The 17,563-nt window shown below is 41.8% G+C and overlaps 1 protein-coding gene across 1 annotated transcript in view; it reads right to left on the bottom strand.

Annotated features, from left to right (window-relative positions):
• Positions 1 to 17,563, bottom strand: part of LOC306895158 (CAP-Gly domain-containing linker protein 4) — a 38,213-nt gene that overhangs the window by 2,222 nt on the left and 18,428 nt on the right. Inside the window, exons 10-14 of the mRNA XM_079458183.1 lie at positions 4,061 to 4,243; positions 3,651 to 3,788; positions 2,439 to 2,562; positions 298 to 362; positions 102 to 171 (exon numbers count right to left, since the gene is read on the bottom strand). Coding sequence (XP_079314309.1) covers positions 102 to 171; positions 298 to 362; positions 2,439 to 2,562; positions 3,651 to 3,788; positions 4,061 to 4,243 — 580 coding nt within the window. The remainder of the gene's footprint in view (positions 1 to 101; positions 172 to 297; positions 363 to 2,438; positions 2,563 to 3,650; positions 3,789 to 4,060; positions 4,244 to 17,563) is intronic.

Raw genomic sequence — 17,563 nt, 5'->3', positions numbered from 1 at the left:
AACTTAAAAAACAAAGTTTTTGAACAAATGTAGAAACCCATATACAGTACAGCTCTTCAATAAGAATTCTTTAGATAGATGTGTGTTCATTTTACACCCACCTGGTACCTTTTCGATTTGGTTCTCTCTGTGTGGCAATGGCAGAGGAAGTGCTAAGAGTGCGACGGATTCCTGAAGCAAAAACACATCTTACATTAATCAAAAGCTTAAAATGACAGAACTGTCTAAACCTTCCCCGGTCTTAAAATATCTAACTGAGGAAAGTGAATAAGACAGCAGACGCATGGGACAGCTCACCTGTGAAAGAATAGCTCATCCGAGACGAGGACAGCTCTGATAGACAGTCCACTGAGCCATGAATCCTGCTAGTTAAAACAAAGCCAATGTTCAATGGGACTTCTTTCACAGCGTTTATACAACTGACGTTGTGCCAGAAAACTGTCAAGGCACATTATGTTACCCTTGAGTTTACTCTGTATGCAGTCAAACAACAAATTTATCAGTTTAAAAATGGTGACAGTCACATGGGTTTATTTTGACAAATGCTTGCAAAAGTGACAAAAACAATTTGATGTGTACGTAAGAAAGAGGAATAAATTCACAAAACATTTTTTTATGTTAGTACAGAAAAAACAAATGATTCCGAATGATCTTTTTATGACAGATCTTTTTATGACAAACATATTTTGAACCAACATGAAATAGCATTGGCACCCCAAGACATTATGTGACAGATTCAATAAAGGAGTGAATTGTGAAGAACCACTCCCCTTATGTAACACAGCCCAATCCCCATAATGCTTTTCTGTATACTGTATATTATATGAATATTAAGTGATGCAAGTAATTCTCCAGGCGGACCTCCCAGAGCACAAGACAGAGTCTTAGTGTGACTCTGGCCGGACTCAGAGCCTTCACTATCATTCGGAATACACCCGCCCAGAGCTCCAGGCAGACCTCACCGAGCACCAGCCCGGCTTAGTGTACCTCTGACCGGACTAACATTCGGAAAACTCCCACTTAGTGTGCCTCTAGACGGACTTAGAGCCTGCCACTGACTGCCCGGAGCTCCAGGCGGACTTCCTAGTATTTAAATAAATGGTTTATTTGAATTGCACAAAGCAGTGCGTAGTGAATCGCCACTGGCATAGCTGGTGGCGTGTTTCTTGCTGCCCTGAGGGTTAATTAAGAAGAGAAACGAAAAAGCTTCAAGAACAACCTGCTTATCAGCCAGTCGTTGATTTTTGAGAAATACAATGCAATCTGAAATAGGAATATTGCATAGTTGAATAGTTTTGAATTAAGAATATATGATTCATGACAGATGGAGAAGAATGTCGACCATGTGTTGAATAGCAGGGGAAGAAAAACACTCAAGAGGTAGAAAGGGACAAATGGAGGGCAGACGGCTGCCGCTGGAAGGGATTACGGCTGTAATGGAAGAGTGATTGAGGAGGAAAAGTACATAAAAAGGCAAATGAGCTTTGAGCTTAATAATCAAAAGCCAAATTTCTGAATTAAAGTTACAATCTGCAATATTTGCATCTATATCACCATCTCTGTTTAAAGTATTAAATTACAAGTTACTTTACATAAAATATCTTTATGTGGGTTGAAGTCAAACAACATTAAACTGATATTTACAGACGAAGTCTACCTGACATCTCAAATTATAAATCAAGTTTACTGTTGAGAATCCGCTTTAGGAAAGGAGACAGTTTTTAACCCTTTTATGTACTTGCTTAATAATTGATTTTTGTTTATAGTTAAGGAGATATTAACTGCAGCCTGAATTTTTATCACATAGCACAAGTTCTTCTACTGAATATCTGCACAGCTGTGATACACCTGGAAATCACAGCATTACAAATCAAATATGACCCTGGACCACAAAACCATTCATAAGGGTCATTATAAACATTTTAAATACATTATCTCATATAAGCTTTCCATGCAAGAAAGGATAATATTTGGCTGAAAATTTGGAATCGGAGAGCTCTTTAGCTCAGATGATATTTCCTAACTATTATTATTAATTAATTCAAAGTAACTTTAATAGTTATATAGTTACTTTTAATAGAACCGACCTAAAGTAAGATTAAGAGTCACAATAACAGTGATGCTTGCCTTGGCAAACTTAACTCAAAAGCTCAATTTTAAATATAAAGTTCCCATCTTGAGATCTCATTTTAAATGTCTTTTGAGGACAAGGGCAGGGTGATTATTTTCTGTGGTGACTCTTTTCCCTCATGCAGAAATGACTCGCAAATGTCGATGCACAATCTTATTAATGCTTCTGTACGCAAAGGTCAGGATGTCTGTCCACCAATAAAAGACACAGTCGGCCAGAAATAATCACACTACAAGTCAGCTTGACACCAGAAATAAGGCTCAGTTAAGACGTGGTTATGAGTGCAAATCCTGCACGGTACACTTGCCTCTGAACTCGAGAGGGTGGGGCGAAGACTCCGTGTTTTGAGGGACAGCTAAAGTATCGCACTCCTCCGACTGAGCCATCATTTTTTCCGCTCGGCTTGTCCAACTCAATCCCCAACCAAAATCCTGTCAGAGAAACGAACAGTATACAAACATACACGTTTCACGGCAATTCAACAAAACGTAGCAATTCAGTTGCCGACCTGGGCTTTGGTTGACAATCTCCAATCTGTTATCTCCTAGTACAGCCAAGCTGTAACAAACGTATACCAAATCCTGTGATTTGATTAAATCCAGTTATATCCTTTCCAAAAGCTTTGTAATGCAGGGACAAACAAGCATGCAGTTTCTGTACGGTAAACAATGCGCAGATCACAGGGTAAAAGTCATTCTATAAATGTACGAAAAGCGGATGAAGAGGGTACGCTAGGAGAAAAACAGATTTCACGTCAGGTCTTTGAGCACCTCTTCAATAAAAGTGGAGATAAGATCTGTGTTCTCTCTTAAACACAGAATGCTTGTTGAAGTGGTATTTCTGCCAAACTAGGGACTTATATTGCATTCTTTCCCAAAACTAAACTTATACGGTGAAGCCTAAGACAATTTTCAAAAGCTTCGACTGAACGTCATGCAAACAAGTATCCAGTATAAGCTAATACAGAGCTGATTTGCTTCAATCTGAAAAACGTACACTACAGCTAGTGTTTTATTGCGGAAGTGCAGTGGTGGTCACATTTCACAGACAAAGGCGCTCAGGGAGCTACATGTGCCTTTGAAGTGTCTTTTGATTGTGCTTTGAAGTCAAAAAGTCAAACATCAGTAAATACAGTTACATTAAATGAATAACCTTTACACATAATACATTTAAAAAACTGATGTGTTCAATTTCAAGACCCAACAGTGTAGCAAGCCATAAAGTCCCAGCAGTATGACAGATAAAGTGTGCATTACGCGAATTTGAGTGGCTGGCCTTTAACTCATTTATAAAATGTTTCTCCCTCCATTGTGTGATAATAGACATGTATGCTGCCGCTGAAATATGGCTTTAATTCATCCAGAGGTTATACAAAGGAGAGAGTTCCAAGAACATTGGCAAAGGATTGGTTATTGAATTTCTCAAAATGTACAATTAACTGAGACATACAGAGTACTTTTTGGAATAGTCGTACACTGCAGGGCAGAGCAATGTGCAGTAGGTGCCAATTGTGTCGTACCTGAAGCAAAACTTGTCTTGCCGTAAAACCGGATGATGCCCGTTCTCTGCCCAACCACTAGTACGCGCTCCCCCAAATGCACCTCTGCGTTCTCGTGTTCCATGCTGTTCTCTAAGGGGGTCCTGCTGCGAGCAAGAACTGATGGAAAATAATATTTGTTGTCAGTTCTCTATTTATTCCAAATGCATGACAATAATTAACCTAAATGAATACGTCATGACCTGTCTCGTATAGAAGGATATTGTACAGTGTGCTGGTTATTTGACCAACCTGTCAGGGTTTGTTTTGCAGTAATGAATGGCTGATAGTTCAATACATTATTCCATACACACAATGCACAATTTGACATAAAATGGAACAGATGTCCACATAATCTGAGATAAAAAACAGCGTTTTCAAAAAGGAAGTACCAGAGTGTTGGGTGGTGGTTAGAGAGCGGGATGGTGGTGGGGTAAATCTGGTACTCGGAGGGGTCCGTTCTTGCCATGGACGCAGTGGTGCTCTTTGCCGTGTATGTGGCCGCTGTGCTCGCCTGGATGAAGTTTGTCTGGAGTCCAGAGACGACGAGGAGGTGGAGCAACTGCGTGAAAGACCTGCAAAAAGAAACGATAGAAACTCTTAAGCATGACTAAAATCATTTACTGAGGTGGCTTTCATACTTGAAGTTTAGTTAAGTACAGCACAAATATCGGCTGAAATATCCTTAATGTGAAAGCTGTTAAGCGAACTTTGGTGCGCACCAAGGGCCCAAACCCGAGAGTACCTGAAGGAAGTGGTCAGAATACATTTGCACTCGAACTGTAGTGTAGTGAGTGCAGTCAGAACGGCAAATGAATGGTAATACGCTGTTTTCTGAAAATAGTCTGTTTTCAAGCAGCAGAAAGCCGTCAGCATACATGTATAACGTACATACAGTAAGATCAAGTGCTGTTTACTCTGGTGCGCATAATAGCACCAAATTAATAGAAAACCGAAAATATTGACCAGTGTTCTGTTTTTTTATGCACATTGCACGTTTATGATGACGTAAGATGAACGCAAATGCACTTGGGTTCAATACAAACAAGTTGAGTGTGAATCCAAAGCAACGCTGCTGGAGGCGCCGAGAACAATCGCACTTGGGTTCGGACCCCAGCAAATGTGCCCAGTCTGCAGACGCCCTGAAATAGTTCTGTTTTTTATGAAACTTGGAATAACAGACCTGGAGAATCATGTCTCTTGTCAGTTTACTCCATTCACTGATCATTTGCATGTTTTATGACGGATCACTGGACACACCCAGATCGCATTGTCAAGCCTCCATGAAAGTGACTCCATTACTTTGTTGCTGCGTATCTCTGTCAGTATGAACACTGCTTTATGGAAACTGTGGGAGAAGCATCACAAGAACTGGCCCAAAACTGAATGCACCTAGGCCTTTTAATTGTTCTTTAAATGCCCAAGCGAAACAAAGAATTAGCAAATATGTGTAGTGAGCCATGTGTGAAAACCTTTCTGAAGATAAACGGCAAAAATTGGTCCATCTTACAATCACAAATCGAGACCTGGCAGCTTCTAAAGGTCACATGAGGTTACAAAGGCTGCTTCCCTACTGATTTCAGACCAGGATGAACTCCAAATTATGTATTTTGGCTGAGAGACAAAACCTCAAATAGGACTGAAACCAAAAAAGAATCTATGTTGCTTTTATTTATCATAATTATAGTAAGCAGGGCTTGGGTCCAGAGCTGTATGCTTTCGACCATGGTCAGTCAATGGTCAATCTCTAGGTGTGATTAACTTACAAAGCCAAAGGTCGATACATCTCCAATAATAGTAGTATCCAATAATATCCAATCCTAAAAAGCTTTACCTGAACTAGGTATAGTCATAAATCCTGTTTGTAGTTTTAAGAGCATGTTATGTGGATGCCAAGGTTTTTTTATGTTGTATGTATTTATATGTGGCTTGTATTGCTTAATGACCCAAAGGAGAAATCAAAAGAACCAAAACTTTCATTATATTTTAGGTTGTATCTATCAGTCATGTCCATAACAACAACAGTATGGAACAAGAACAATGTTTTAGCCCTGATAAACTCATACTTTACATTGAGGTACATTAGCCTGTCACAGTCATTCCTTCATTCGAGTATCTTTCTTTACCGCTTTTCACCATTTTGGAAGTTTTGGAAGTGCCAGAGCCATGAAGTATAGACTTCAAAAGCATAAATCTGGTTTACATATAGCCGTCTCTGAACAAGTAAATAGTAAATCATTGTTAATCCTGACTGTATTAAAACAGATAAAGCCTCAATTAGTTAACTTAGAAACAATTTTACAAAGTAATATTAGCTAAAATGTCCATGTTAACACTAATCCTGCACACATAAATCCAACATCATTCCAAAAATGAAATGTGCATTTATCAAAGTCAAGTTATTTAACTATTTAGCAATTTCAGTCCTTTCAAATGTAGTCTTTGAAGCCTGTATGAGTCCTGGCCAAATGTTAATCTTGTGGAACCATGGAAAAGTGCCCGAGCCTTGGCACAGCAACACAGACATCTAACAAGACCTAAAAAACTTTATCGTACTTAAAGAAGCAGGAAATAGGCCACAGGAGACAAGACAACTTAACCTTCCAGCCCTTAAAAACTGTTTGGGAATGAGGATCTCATTAAACGTTCATATTCACAGAGCGTCATGGGCTAAAGACTTCATTAATGAAACAAGTTACGAGGTTAATTGATAAACAAACAAAAAAAAGACATCAGGAATAGAGTATATTTCCCCCAATCACAGCCTGGTGTTGAAATACCAAGTGCAATGATGTTCCCTTTCTGTCGGTCTCTCGACGTTGTGTCGAACCGACAGATGGGGTTCATGGTGGCTGTGTTCTCTCAAGATCCTGCCACCACCTCGTCTGCTTCCCGTTCTGTGACCGTAGCGGCTACGGCCCTAGCAACAAAGGTGATGTGGGGATTATCGTGAGCGTTAATCCGTCAGCCGGCCGCTCGCGCCCCGTCTCGCTTGTTTAGCAGTTCCCCGAAGATGGTCCTAAGCCGTCTTATTCCTCAGCCACGCACTCGGACATGAGCCGTGGAGGTGAGGTGTCCCTGCAACATCGGAGCGCGACCTGCCGCCATTAGACTCTTGCGATTCCCCGAAGCTCCCTCCTCGGGAGGTCGAGCACAGGTGAGAGCAGACGTCAAGGTGTCAGCCATGCTCGCTCGGACCGCCGTGAGTGTCGGGTTGTGGTGCACCGCAGCCCTGGCGCTTGCGGCTGGGTACTTCGCACATTGGGTCCGGGCGCGACTCCAAGCCGTGCCCAGCTCAAGTGCCGAGTTTTACCGAGGCGCATAAGGAGTTCAGTAAGACCTGGAGCGCCCCCTTCGGCGTGCTTCCGTCTTGCTGACTCTATCGCCCTCTCTTCCCTCGGGGCGCGGAGGCAGCTAGGGACTATGTCAATGCACCCTGGGTGGAGCATGCAGTCGCGGGTATCCGCAGACGGCGGCCACCTGGGGAGCTTGACCTAGACTCACCGTCCAGGGCATGTAAGGTCTCGACATCTCTGGTGTTGAGGCTGGCAGTGCCGTGGGCCAAGCTGCCACCACTCTTATGCCATGGCCATCCTGCAGGCCAGGGCGCTAAAGAGAGCCCCACGGAGTAAGACCGGCCCAAGTAGTGCCGCCACCGACTGGCCCTCCGGGTACCGTGGTGGCAGCGCAGCCTAGGTCGGACGATGTCCACATCAGTGGCCCGGAGAGACACCTCAGACTCAATCTTGCGCAGGTGGGCGATGTCGAGAAAGGTCACCCCTGGTGACAAAGCCCCTGCATGTCACACGCCCACCGGGTGTCCTGGACCAGACAGCCAAGCGCTCTCTCGTCAGTTGACACCTCGTGGGAAGTGACGACTCCACCCCTGCGGGCCGGCTTGGGTGTGGTTTGGGCGGGCACAGGGGGACCTGTTGCCTCCCTGAACACCACTCAGTACCGCTGGGCACTCCCTGGACGAGGCCCCCCCCTCGACACGGAGGCCCTAGCGCACAGCTGGCCGCGGGACAAGTGGAAGTATGCCTTCCCCCCAGTGAGCCCCATTGCAAAGGTCCTGTGCAAGGTCTGGGAAGGGAGTATCAAGTGCTGCTAATGGCGCCTTACGGGCCCAACTACACTTGGTCCTCGGAGCTACTACTCCTGACGACAACTCCCCCTGGCCAAATCCCCTGGTGAAGGGCCCTACTCGCAGGGGATGGGCACGTTGTGGCAGTCGAGGGTCTGGGTCTGGCTCCAGATGGGACGAGGAGTTCCTGGATGATCCACCCCCCACAGTGGTGGAGACTATCACTCAGGCAAGGGCCATTCTCACAAGGCTGGATGCCTTTAAGTGGCGCCCCTTCTTGTCCTGGTGCTCTTCTCGAGAAGAAGACCTGCAGAATTGCTCGCTCAGGAAGGTGCTGTCCTATTGCATGAGAGGCTGGGGAGTAATTTCCCCTTCCACATTGGAGCGTGGGTACCCGCTATCGCGGTTATCTCGTACCAGTTGCTGGTGAGCCTCTGGGGCGGCATGACCTGATTATTAGGTTCCTCTAGGGTGCGAGGGGCTAAGGCCTCGTCCGCGCCCCGTACCCTCTTGGGGCCTTAAGGTGGACATTTGGGTCCCCTTTTTTCGGGCCCTGCTGGGGCTCGAGTCCATCCAGAGGGTGAGGCACCTGCAAGCATTCCGTGTCCACCGATTGCCAAAATTCAGGCCTGGTGACTCTCACGTGATCCTGAGACGCCGGCCGACTTACGTGCCCAAGGTTCCCGCCGCTCCCCTTCGGGAACTAGGTGGTGAACTTGCAGGCGCTCCCACACCGGGAGAAGACCCAACCTGTACGTGGGGTGTCCAGTAAGCGCATTGCGCCACTACTCGAACCACACGGAGGGCTTCAAAGCCCTGAGCAGCTATTTGTCCGTTATGGAGGTCAGCAACGGGAGTGCTGTCTCCAAGGAGAGTTGTCGCGCTGGATCGCACACGCCGTCACTTCGGCGTGCCCATCCTAGCCCGTGCCCATTTGAGTGACGGTACACTCCGCTCGGGGTGTGGCCTCCTCATGGGCACCGGCTCAGTGCGCCTCTCTGGCAGACATCTGTAGAGTTGCGGGTTGGGCTACGCTATACCTCGCAGAGGCTTGCAACCTCCGTGGGGAACCGGCAGCTCGAGTCTTGCCAACAGTGAGACCAGCGGTCGTAGGGCGTACGCCTGCACATAGCGCCATTCCCCTTCTTAGGTGGATCAGTGCGCTATGGGCTGTCTCCCTTCTTTCCCCGAGGGTGAAGAATAGGCAGTCCGTCCGTCCATCAATAAGCACTCAGGGCAGCGGGCTCGGCGGAGCAGCCCTGCCGCCTATGGCCAGGTATCAAGCTGAGTTATTACATAATACTCTAACCGGACCTAGTGCCCCACACGTAGTGATGTCGTCATGAGATGGTTCCCCTCGTGGCAACCCATGACCTCCCCCAGGTGGACATCCACCTTGCAGCATTCCGCTCATACCTCCCATGAGTTCTCCCCTATTTGGTGAGACCATGTTGATGTCTCCACTTTATTCCCCCTATGGTGGGAAGTGGTCTCCGTAGCGCATGTCCACATTGAGGGAACAGCCCTTACCCAGTAGCCCTACGGTACCGGACGGCTTCTCGCTTAGAGAAAAAAAGCCTCCGTCTGTGGTTGCCGAGGGCAGGGGCTACTCATCTTTGCCAAAAGCTCTGGGAGCCCCTGCCTGCCCACTGGAAGGTTACAAATTTCGCGATAGCGCTCACGTGTGGCTCGCCCGTGTGGCGTTTTCAATAGGAACCCCATCTGTCGGTTCAACACAACGTCGAGAGACCGACAGAAAGGGAACGTCTCGGTTACGTATGTAACCTCTGTTCCCTGATGGAGAGAACGAGACGTTGTGTCCCTCATGCCACAACACTAGCCGTCCGCTGCAGCAGTCGTGAGATGCTCTCAGGCTCCTCAGCACAAAAGGTGTATGAATGAGCACGCCGGCTACCCTTTTATACCCGGATATCCGGGGGCGGAACCCGGCATGCAAATTTCATTCGCCAATTTCATTCATTCAAAATAGTCAGAAGATGATAGGTTCTCAGGGGCGAACCCCATCTGTCGGTTCGACACAACGTCTCGTTCCCTCCATCAGGGAACAGAGGTTACATACGTAACCGAGACGTTATCTATATCCAACCTGTTGACTCATTTAGGCCGGAGGGGGTCGCATAAAATGATATTCCAGCATGTTTTTTTATTTCTGTTCATTATAAAACTTGGTGACGGATGTAGCCACACTTATCACTGGCAAATATCACCTAACATGGACTATTAATATAGGAGAAAGCACATTGTAAATGTTGTACCAACAGAAGTTTAATTATTTTGCAACAGGTATTCTTTTCAAAATGACAGTTCAAGAGATGGACAGTTTTGATAGTCTGTTAGGACACCTGTAAAGAGGGTACTCATTGGAATTTTCAAATTGTTTTCAAATTTTCTAATGGTTAGGAATATGAAAAAAAGTCATTGGGGAAAGGAAATCTAATTATTTGAAATAATCCCTCATTTGCCTAAATCAATTATACAAAAACTGAGGGCACTGTAGAATAAAATGAAGAACGTGTAAATCATGTTCAACACTGCCAAAACAAAAGCACCAAAACTCATAATTTGCAACACAACACAAGGACCTCCCAAAGGAGTTTGAAAACCTGCATTCACTTGTACCCGTACTAGACTTCCAGGTCTATGGTTTGCTTAACAAGACCGATTATCACCAATCTTTGCCAACTGTTCAATATTAACAATAGAACAGATCTCTCAGCAGAATCACACAGATATTAATTTAATATTTTGCCACAATAAGCCGTATATAGACATTTTGGAGGCTGGCTACAGCTAAGCCATGAAAGCCTGTTTCAGTCATTTTACCTTAAATGATAAGGAGCAGGGCATATCAAGCATTACATCTACAACGGTCACTTCAAGTGCCAACAAAAACTGTGCCTGTTCCTAGTTTTTTATTAGTTCGATTCAGTAACTCTTAATTCATTAACAGGTTTAAGATACCAAAAATCCTTTTAACCGATTGTACATCAGTCAAACAAATATCAAACTGACCTCAATCACCTAATGCACGGAGAAAATCTATCTCATTCACCCAATGCACAAAGCTGCTTCCTGTTGCCTATTTTTCAACATAGATAAATGGACTGACTCACCATGGCATCTTCAATGTTTTTGCATAAAGCTGACCCAGTTTTGTGACAATCAAATGAATCCCATAGGATGTTATTTTAGTGGTCTGTTTTCGAATTGCAAATACATGAATCACTTTCTAAAAGATATAAAGCTACCAAAAGCTTGGACTTCTGGATCTTGGTTATTTACACTTCAAAAGAAAGTATTACACCCGCGCATAAAATAAAAGCTATACTGCTAAGGGTTACAGCAGTAACAAACACGCCACTTCTATTCCCTCCTTCTTATTCATGACAAATTACTGCCAGTCTGTTGAAACCGATGTGAGAACTGCTCATTAGGCTTGCCTTCATAGGACGATCAATCAACAGGGAACACAAACATTCACCACGGTCCACTATTCAAATCACCTTGGGAATGGAATTGAAAAAGAAACACCTCAAAGTGGCATGGATGTGAAGTCAACAGGGATCTGTCATTTCTTTAGCAGTGGATGAAAAGACAGTTACATCATTAAAGTGTCATTAAAAACACAATGTGTTGCTTGGATATGCGAAAATTGGAGGTATACCTGAAGCATTTTGGTAAATGGGTGTTTGACCATGCATGATACTGTATTTAAAAAGTGCTCTATGGAGACCAGTTTATGTGGAGTCCTTTCCAGGATGTGAGAATTAGTCCTACAGGATCAGTTCATTCAAAAAAGAAAATTTTGCTGAATATCATGACAACTTGTCACAATACATGCAAGAATTCATGAGATCACGACTCAAACCATATTTGAATATCAATCTAACAGTATGATTGTTATGGTTTATCTAAATGCTAAATAAAGTCAAAATATAAAGTATTTTCTTTCGCGCGGCCATCGTTTCTCTTCAAAATACATTTGTTAATATACCGTAGTTGTTTGGCTCACTTAAATGATCAGTGTATGTGCTTTTTTGTACCATATAGAAAGATAACCATAATCAACAAAAGGAAGTAAGTCATATCGCAGCGATTGAAAATAACACCTCACTACTAGACTTCCCAACTGGGGTGGGTAACGCTGTCAAATCACTAGCCACCTGAAGAGTCATCGTGATATATTAAAATAGTGCAGTATTTGTGCATACAGTATTACTCGAACATACCCGTCACTTCACAGCAAATAATGGAGTGCCGAGGGAAGACTCAAAAACATGATAATGGGACTATACTCGCCTGGGGTAAGTAACTCCAGTGTACAAAAAAGGTCCCCAGGCAAAATAGAAGCAGAAGGAAAGAAAGTTATTGTAATGTCTACTGGTGTAATGGGTGTCAGTGTCTTTTATAAGACTCCACAAATAACATAATATGTTTTAAGGAACTGGTATTGGTTTGTCCACCCAATACGCATTTTGGTGAAAGGAATGGACGATGAAAATGTGTAAGATTTGTAATAAACACATCTACAATATATATATATATATATATATATATATATATAAACTGTAACTGTAGTTATTATTTTACTTATTTATTTATTTTTGTCTAGTAGTAGTTTTGAATGGAAATTTAATACAACTGAATAGACAAATTGGCCAGTGAGTCTAAAATACTCTAAAAAAACATTTACTTCCTTCATATACATCTAGGATGGCATGAGGGTGAGAACAATATTATAAATATTAATTTGGGGGTAAATTACATTTCTGTTATTCTGTAAATCTGTAATTTTAGCTGTTTTCCAAACGTCCGCCCTTTCAAGGGACCAAAAGTCATTGGAGAGTTAACTCAAATGCTGTTCATTCGTTATTTCTTCACAATTTAAAATGTGTGACATTTGCATTTGAAGGCTGTTGCTGTAAACCCACCGAATGGACTGTCTGTCCAGATTCAGCCAAATGCAGTAGATGCCTCGCAGTACAGATGGAGTATGACCCAAAAAACGTTTTGAAGGTAAATAAATTGAATATTCTGCAATGGCCAACTCAATCACTTGATCGATAATGCAGTTCACATGATAGAAAAAAAACTAAAGGCAGAAAGACCAATGAACAAACAACAAATTAAGGCAGCTGCAGTAAAGGCCCGGCAAAGCAACTCAAAGGAGGAAACCAGTCTTTGCTGATGTCTATGTTTTTTCCGACTTCAGGCAGTGATTGCCTGCAAATTATGAAAAAAATCTAGATTTTATTAATTTGTCTTATTATATTTGAGCCCCCTGAAAAAAAAACATGAATTAAAGCTGAAAGCCTTCTCTTTGACCTGAAATATAACTGTATCCATTTGATATCCACTGGTTTAACCAAAAGTCCTCCAAACTAGCAGAAACAGAAAAGTGAAAAGGTGCAGAACTTTAATAATGAGGTTTATAAAAGAGCAGCGTAAGGCTAGAGTTCTAGAAGAGAAGTAAAATAAAAATGGAAGAAACAGTAAACTGTTTAAAAACACTGTTGTTGATGCAACCACCATAATTATTATACTTATTATTATAAGTCAAGTTAATAAATTAAATGAAAACAATTCATTAAATATTAAAAACAGCAAAACATACAACAAGTTAAGCTTATTCAGTAAATATTTACTGTATATATATTAGGGCTGGGCAACTAAATGCATCATTATCACGTTAACGCATTAATTAATTAACGCTGACAATAATTTTATGGTGCATTAACGCATAATTTATTTCGAAAGTCCGTTTCTCACTGGCTCTGAAACATACAGACAAACCATGGGTTGCAGAAGGGTTTGGATGTTGATCGGTACTGGCTTTGGGTGGGCATCACCAGCGTCTGAACCAATGAGAGCATTAGGGGTTGGCCTAAGACTGCTGAAGTGCGCACATGAAGCAGGCAGGAAAACCAGAACTAAATGGAGAGAACAGTACTGAACTCTTACATGCACATTTCGTTTGAAACCTCGTCCAGATGGCGGAGTTGATAGGACAAACCACTCCATTTAATTTAACCTCCTTCAGCCATGCGCTTATCTATCAGTGCTCTCGCCCCACAAAGACGTAATATGAGCAGGTGAAGGGTTATTTAATGCTTTGGTGATAAAGAGGAAGGAAATCAATAGCCTGCAGAAAACTAAAATGTCCCTGGCTAAGGTTGAAAACAGCAATGATAACGAATTGTGTATTGTATGCAGTGTGATGCTAATGCAGAAAACATGTTTAAACATGCGCATCTAGAGAGTCAGAGCGCAAACTACTAAACTGAGTTTTATTTCACGTCTTCTTACTCTGAAATGGACAAATAAACACAAAATTACGTAAAAATTCACATATACGCAAGGCTCCATGTAAAAGTAGTCTGTTTTATGAGCGTTAACAGCTGGGAAACAAGACGGAATCGTCACAGTATATTAGATCCATATATTTGTATAGAGCACTCTTAAAGGGGCAGCAGCAAAATAAAGAATGTGGTTTATCATTGTCATCAAACAACAGAGGATGGGCCCAAAACACTCACTAATATTAAAGGAATTGTGTTTTCCTTAAATGAATAGTAAAGATAAAGAAAAAAGTAGCTTACAATAATTTAGTTGTTAAAGATGTGCTTTAAATACAGTACACTTTCCACTTTGTGTTGAAGGAGAGTTTATGTCTAAGCAATAAAATCAATAATCATTTTAACTTTTTTTATATATCAAACTAGACAGAACGTTAATGCCCTGATGTGTTACGTCTGTGAAATAAAATGCATTATTGCAAAACTGGATTTGTTTTGTGCTGACATTTCTACCTACTATTTACTGAATTCATAAAGAAATAAAAGCAACAAATTAACAAAATGATAAAAACATAAAAGGAAAAACAACAAAATTAAGGGGGAAAACTACGGAAAACATAACCAATGTTAAATACAAAGCTTTGAGGGTTCTGCATAAAAGCGCTATTGCCACACTATTAAAATCCATATGTCTGCATATAGCTGTCTGAAATAATAATACCTGAGCCCTAGAGGAAAGCATATCGGAAATGTTCATCTCTGAGAGTTTAGAAAAAGACATGAACAATCTTACACCAATTTGGTCTAAAGACCACCACCAGAGGCGTTGCTAAGATTGGAAGGGATAGGGGGCGTAGCCATCTGAAAATAACTTTTAACCCACGACACATCTGCTTTCTCAATAATGCCTTAAAAGTATTAACTCTTGACTGCAAAAGCAGTGTATATCAGGAGACATTTTACATAAATTTGTAACATTTCCTAAATACATGAAGAAATATGACTGTTGTATTGCTTAAAAGTGAATATGAACTTGTTTACTTTGCAGTATTTGAGGTCTGTTATGTTCAACAGTTTCCCCAGTTTTCATTGTCTGCAAATAAATGTAAATAGAAACAATATTTTTAGGGGTGTGAGGAGATCTCGTGGCACGAGAATACAATATCCTTACACAATTGGCAGGATGGAGTGCTGGACTCGAAATTGTGACCGTTTTAGTCGCCTATGCTCCCTAAAATTAACCTGTGCAACCTCAAATTGTATTTCGGAGCATTTGTGTGCACATTTTGTTGTGGTGCGACCTGTTTTCATTACTGTACAGAACATGCTAATAACTGCACAAAGTATGTGAGCTACAGTGACCTGTCTGGCCATTCATAAAGACATAGTGATTTTCCACTCCGCAGCGCTACTTTCCCACTGTTTCTCTATGTAAACATGTGTGTCTTTCGTGTCCACAGCGATGGTTTGCGCTGCCAGCAGAGCTCTGGGAACGTGCTGCTAAACAGCAGCGGACTGAACAACAAGTAGAGTATAGAAATTGCAAGTTCACTGTGACGAGCAGGGCGGGCAGAGAGCCGTGAGGTAACGGTGTGAGACCGCTCACTTCACCGGCCTTGTGCCGTTCCCTCACAGCTCTCGTCCCACCCTGCTCATCACACTCACATTACGTTATTTTAAATACACTCACATGCAAACCTCTTCAAAAATCGGATCATCTGTCTCTTACATATATGCAATGTTAGCATAAAAACTGTTTCTCTGAAGACTATGAGAGTTCAGTGGAGGAAGGAGGATTGACAGTGTGACATGATTGCCACCTCTGCTAAAACAAGCACTATGCAAAAAGCATATAGAGAAAACAACAACAGCTCTTTACTAAAAGCTGCACCTGTTAAGAAAACAAAGCATTATCTTTGTGAGATTACTGCCTGTCAGTTGAGTTAGTGACAAAAGAATTTGCAGTGTTTATTACTGCATAATATAATTCATTAAAACAGAAGTTTAATTTGTTTAATAAAATACAAGTTTTTGTGTTTTTAAGGTAAATAAGAGACTATCTTTCCCTATATATTTCATCGAGGAATTCTAAAAATCTCATCTCGTTCTCGTGTCTCTTCTCGTGGGATAAGTGTCTCGGAGAAATATTGTTAGTAGTTCACAGAATAAAACAAAGATAATGTACCTTACCACATCCTGTTCCTCAAAAATGTCAATTCGGAAAAACAGAAAGTGGTCTTTGAAATGGGCTCTTAATATTTTCACAGCTGTATGCTAGTACTAGTAGAAACCCGTACTACTTGGAGAAAATATCATCTGCAAACTATCTGCTTATATAAGATGGTTCATTACAACAAAAGATCCAGTTTAACAGCCTTAGTTGTTCATTCAGTTCATTCATGTGCACAATAAAAAGGAAAGTATTTTAGGCCTTCTCCATGACAAAGGCCTACACTGTATTGGTTAAAGTTTGCACAAAAACAACTTGGAAACCGTAAAATTGTATTATTAGAATTTAGAAATAAGTTTCGCAGACCACAGTTCAGTGAAAAAAATACGTCTGTTGAAACAGTGCCACCTGCTGACAGGGTCAGGTACTGCTTACCAGCCTAAAACAACTAGTGCTGCAAAGCTGCATTTAATGAAATTAATGTGTAAAAAAAACGATAATGTACCAAGACCCGCATCGCAAAAACACATTCAAATTCATTCACGATTATACTCTTGTTTGTGAAATAAACGTTTTAAATCTTCAAAAAGATGAGGGGCTTTAGGAAAAACATGATAGGCTTAAGCCCTCAAAGCCCCACCCTCGCAACGCCACTGCCCACCATCCACTCATGCTGAACAGCAGCCTACGCAGAGTGAAAAAGGAAGTCTATTGTGTAATAGAGGTCAAGAGAACAGCTGTTCATCAACATTAGTGCACTAATGGAAGCTTGTGTGGGTACACTGTCGTTCCCTGCAGACTTTCTCTGAGAGAAACTGCAGTTTTGTAAAGCGCAGGACACTTTTTATATGTGTCAGCTATAATGCTTTTAAAACTGATGCTCTTAATGTGTGCAGGATATTCTATATACACTGTACATATAATCATTTATAATATATTCACATACCAAATTAATCTAGGCTCTTCTGTAGTGTATGAGACTACACGATAGTCATTATACAAATCAGGTGCCATGTGTGTCCCTCATTCATGTGTATGTGTATTAAATCACTTTTACAATAGCTTATGCCATTTTTTCTGTGTTAATATGCACCATGCATTTATCCAATACTGTCCAATGATTGAAATGAATTCAACATAAAAAATTGTTAAATTTAAGTCACATTTCTACAAACAGTCGTTGTTCTCTTTGGTTTTGTGTATGTAAAATCCACTACATTTATGTTTCATTGTTGGGTGTCATGTCTGCATAAACAGACCCTGGGGTGGGCACCGTATTAGCACACAAGTGACATTTGCTCTCTCAATAAGTTCTCCATTCTTC

This window comes from Barbatula barbatula (assembly GCF_947034865.1).
Source record: "Barbatula barbatula genome assembly, chromosome: 6".
NCBI classification, from domain to species: domain Eukaryota; kingdom Metazoa; phylum Chordata; class Actinopteri; order Cypriniformes; family Nemacheilidae; genus Barbatula; species Barbatula barbatula.
Note: the sequence above shows the minus strand (reverse complement) of the source record. Positions and strands in the feature narration are given on the sequence as shown.